The sequence below is a fragment of the Propithecus coquereli genome, unplaced genomic scaffold (genome assembly GCF_000956105.1).
Source record: "Propithecus coquereli isolate 6110/MARCELLA unplaced genomic scaffold, Pcoq_1.0 Scaffold244, whole genome shotgun sequence".
Taxonomy (NCBI): Eukaryota; Metazoa; Chordata; class Mammalia; order Primates; family Indriidae; genus Propithecus; species Propithecus coquereli.
The window spans coordinates 1,204,883-1,209,661 of record NW_012147997.1 but is presented as its reverse complement, the minus strand read 5'-3'; the positions used below and the strand labels follow the sequence as shown (position 1 = coordinate 1,209,661).

General features: G+C 39.6%; 1 protein-coding gene across 1 annotated transcript in view; it reads right to left on the bottom strand.

Moving 5' to 3' along the window:
• Positions 1 to 3,434, bottom strand: part of HSPA13 (heat shock protein 70kDa family, member 13) — a 14,157-nt gene extending 10,723 nt beyond the window's left edge. The window contains exons 1-2 of the mRNA XM_012646515.1: positions 3,318 to 3,434; positions 1,430 to 1,770 (exon numbers count right to left, since the gene is read on the bottom strand). Coding sequence (XP_012501969.1) covers positions 1,430 to 1,770; positions 3,318 to 3,342 — 366 coding nt within the window. The 5' untranslated portion in view covers positions 3,343 to 3,434. The remainder of the gene's footprint in view (positions 1 to 1,429; positions 1,771 to 3,317) is intronic.
• Positions 3,435 to 4,779: the final 1,345 nt, after the last annotated feature.

The following is a 4,779-nucleotide window of genomic DNA, read 5'->3' as shown; positions in this document are numbered from 1 at the left end:
GAATTTTTATGGATAGGGTTATTCAATAAGCAGCACTGATATACTGTCTAATTATTTTTAAACTAATTTATTTAGAATCCCACTTCATTCCTTACAAGAAAAACCCTACATGGAAAAAGGTCTGAACGTTCAAAAGAAAAAAAAATAGCAAAACCCAACCCAACAAATACTCACATAAAAAGACTAGAGAAAAAAAAAAACAAGTGTATAGGATGGGAAAGGTCATAGTAAGCACAGTAAGATTCTAAAACCAATTTAAAAAAATTATTAAGAGATCATTTTACCATATAAAAATTTAAAACTTTGACAGCTCAAAAATAAAATAATATATCATCAGTTAAAAAAATAGTAAGGGAAAAATAACAAAAATGTGTAACAGAAGTATTTTATAGTCATTAAGGAAAAAAGAAAGACACCAAAAGAAAATAGGGCGAGGAACGAAAAATGGATCACTAAAGAAAATTAAAGCTGAATAGTACTCCATGGTATACATATACCACAGTTTATTAATCCACTCATGTATTGATGGACATTTTGGTTGTTTCCACATCTTTGCAATTGTGCATTGTGCTGCTATGAACATTCGAGTGCAGGTGTCTTTTTCATAGAGCGACTTTTGTTCTTTTGGGTAGATGCCCAAATGGGATTGCTGGATCAAAAAATACTCATAAATTTCTACAAAATCTGATTTCACCAGAAATCGAAGGAATGAAAATTAATGCAAGATATCGCTTTTCACTAGTCTAACTGGCGAAGACTAAAAAATAATAATTAGTGAAGATATAGGTACAACTTGGCAACATCAATCAAAAGCCTTAAAAAATATGTACACATTTGACCTAGCAATTCTACTTCTAGAATTTGTTAGAAAGAGTTCAGAGAAATATACAAAGATATGTGTATAAGGATATTCCCTGAACCTCCAACATTGGTGAAAACCAGGAAAAAAAGATATAATGATAGAGACTAGTCAATTAAATAATGGAATAGTCATTCCACGAGATCATTAAAGATACGATGTGAACCTATTAACTAATTGTCCATGGCATATTGTTGAGTTTCAAATAAGTTATAAAATAGCATACCTGGTATGATCTCTTTTATGTATACAAATATGTACACATACACACACAGAATATCTATGTATCTATAGTAAATGGGGCTTCATCAACCTTCCTACCACCTTGAAAGACCTAAATAGACACTCTGAGGATGGGAGAACAAGAACATAGTAAGATCTTAAGTTTCTGATAGCACTGGGGAGTTCTGAATTAACTCCCAGAGCTGCTGTGAAATTTCTTGTTATGTGAGATAATATAACTTCCATGCAGATTCAGCCAGTTGAGATAGAATGTTTTGTAATGTGAAGCCAAAGCATTAATTTAAACAATACACCAATATTAAGATAAATTTTAGATTAATCACTTACCTTAAATGGGTATCTACCAATTTCAGCCTCCAGCTCCTCTGGGGTAAAAATCTTGCCTATGAATCTCTTGGCATCATATATTGTGTTTTGAGGATCTGAATCTGCCAGCTCTAAGCTTTCATATCCCACATATACATCACTGTCAGTAAAAGACACCATGCTGGGTATGCTGATATGCCCATTTTCATCTGGAATGACCTTTACTTTTCCTGTACCAGGAAAAAACACCCCAACGGAACAATAGGTGGTGCCAAGGTCAATACCAATCACTTTAGGAGTAGGCAATGGTAAATACTGTTGTGCCAAATAGCCAGCCAACAGGAGAGTCAAAACAGCTGATCCTGAAATACAGTCAAATTAAAAGATATATCTTAACAAACTAGTACAGTATGTTAAATTACTATAGCAAAGTTCCTTTAATACCACTCTTTGAAACAAGACTGAAAACATAAATCTAAAACTGTTTTGTTATAGAATAACATTTCTCTCAGACATCAAGTTTTTCATAATGAAAATAAGTTATACTACAACTAAAAATGAAGTAATGACAAAAACGCCACGAAACTCTGTAACTCTGTTTGTGTAGTTCATTAATGGATGAAAAAAGGAATAAAATGTAAAAATATTTTGTTAATTGTGCTGATGCTGACAGGAAACACCATTCATCTGGAGTAAAAGCTGGACATAATCCAATTTTATTGATTAATTCATATTTAGAACTTATGGCTTTGTAAATAGCTTAATTATCATTAATAAAAAGAAACTCATTATTACTGTTTACACAACAAAAAATTTGTTATTGTAAGGCTAAAACTCTTCATTTTTGTATTTCCCCTCCTTTTCCTTTTCAAAAGGATTAAATAGGTAAATTGCATAAAATAATTTTGAAAATTGTTTAGGTATTACACTGTCACTTCATAACAGAACACAGTTAACTTTTCATGTATTTAAGTATAAACTAAGGACATCGTTCTTGCCGAGGTAATAATTAGGGGAGAAGAAGCACATGTCACCTAATGGCAATATATACGCAAGCTCCTTGGAGACAGGTTTTGTTCACTGTCGTATCTCCCACGCCAGGAAGAGCAGATGCTCAACAAATATTAATTAAAGAGAGAAAAAAAAAACGAATAGGAACAAATGATACATAAATCGTAAACACAGTGAAGATGCCACTATGAATTTAGAATTTATCTTGTCTTTGTTTTCAGGAAGCTGTTGTTATATACCTGTGTCCACTCATGTTACATGTGACTCAAAATGTAAATTTGTAGAACTTTGTGTTACTAACTGTTGGCTCATCTTCATCAACACACAATTCAAAGACATGAAACCAAGTGTCTATACCACTTTCCTCTTGCACCTACGGCCAAAATTTCAGAAGTGCTTTATCACCTTCTAGGCAAGGGAAGGGTAATTCCCAGCCTCATGTGGTGGGAAGAGCATCAGCATTGGGCAATACATCAAAGAGGCCTCAATCCCTCCAAATTCAGCATCCCCGGAGTCTACAGCTCCAGATGCTGCTGCTGCTCCTCCCCCTTCCTCCACGAAGGGGTCCTGGAGATGCTCACTCTTGTAGCCTTCCAAAGTCCCCAATTCACCCAACAGTTCAAAACCGAGGTTCTGTACAAAGAACGCTTCCCTAAGCCCGACATCCCACGGATGTACGCAACTGGTCGTCGCTGGCCCTACCTTGGCCTAGTTGGGCCTAGAGGCGGCCCCAACCCCACCCGCTCCGAACAGCCAGAAACCGCGTCTAAGTCACCTTTCCGACTCTCCTCCTGCTGCGCCAACAGGATCCAGGAAGTGAGACAACCACCCCCGCCCATGCGGCCTCCTCAAACCGCCTAGACGCCAGCGACAATAACAGGGACCCCCGGGCACTAACCTAAGATCGTCATCTCTCCGGCCATCACAGTCCCACCGAAAAGGCTTGGGATGACTGTACCAGACGTGAGGCCCCGCCCCCACGCCGCCCGGCATTCCCGCCGCCCACTGGGAAATGTAGTTCCGCTTTCTCGGAGGCAGCGGGAGAAGCTACCGCTCCGACCAGAGCAAGGACTTCATCTACCACCAGGTCGCGGGGCGGAGCGCCTCCATTCAACCTCTGCCTGTGACGACCGATCCGCCCGCCCACGTACGGACTGCCCAACCAATCAGACTGAGGTGGAGGAAAGCCACGGAGAAGGAATGGCGTTTATAATCAAACATAGCTCGAGGCAAAACTACGCTATTTCTTTAGCCCCGCCTCACCGCTTTCCATTCTGGGAAGTGTAGTTCGGGACCTCTCTCCTCTGCGCGGGAGGGAATGAGAGGGAGGCTGAGAACCGTTAGTTATTGTTCTCTTGGTCAAGTCTCTAATCAGGCCCAGGGTTCAAGCCTTTGTTCTTTCGTTCTGCTTCCTTTTAAAGTGTGTTTCTTTGCCTGAGATCTAGTTTCAAGATGGAGTTCCTCTGGTCCCCCCCGCCCCCAACCGCCCACTCCTCCTCGGTGGGAGAGCCTTTCCCGCAGTGCGGGGGCTATGAAAGGTCGGGTCCTACTTACAGCGCTGGGAACGAACAGCCCTGAAACTCCAAAAAGATCGTCACTCCTCTGTTTTTGTTTTGGGTTAAATGAATTCAAACATTCTGCGGTCAGTGCGATTTATGTAAAACAGAAGGGACACATTTTCTCTATTGCTAACACTGAAGTGAGCCATTAAATATAAACAAAACAAAAACAAAACCCTTTCTCTTGAATTAAGCCTTAAGTGGCCAGAATTGCCCTTGCTAAGCAAGTCCTATACCATATGGTGGCCATTTCGGACACTTACGGAATGTTTTTCAGGTTCTAGTCTGTGGTAGGATTTTTCTCTTATCTTGGTCACTGCTAGTACTTAATGGCTGCTTCTGAGAGTGGCTTTGTCATTATTGCTCTTAAAGTTCACAAGACCTAAGATGCTGGAGAACTAAATCTATGTCCTCACCTTAGGTAGAAATCAAACAATGCCTGTTGACAAGAGGTCAGCCAGCTGTGGGAATAAATCGCTACTTCCTAGCTGATTTAAAAATATAGATGGAAATGTTGATTATTGAAACTGAATCATGGCTAATGGGGATTCATTATAATATTCTCTCTACTTTGGTGTACTTTTCAAGCCTTTCATAATGTGAAGTATAAAAAGTTTGTGTCTATAATTGCCATTCAGGAAGATTCTTACTAAGAATGCACAATTCAAGCACTCATTTCTTGAATATTAGGTGTAATGGGCTGGAGTGTTCCGGGCAGAGGGAACAGAATTACCAAGAACATAGAAGCAGAAGATCATCTGTCCCACAGACTGGAAACTGCTGGATCATAAAGCATGAGGT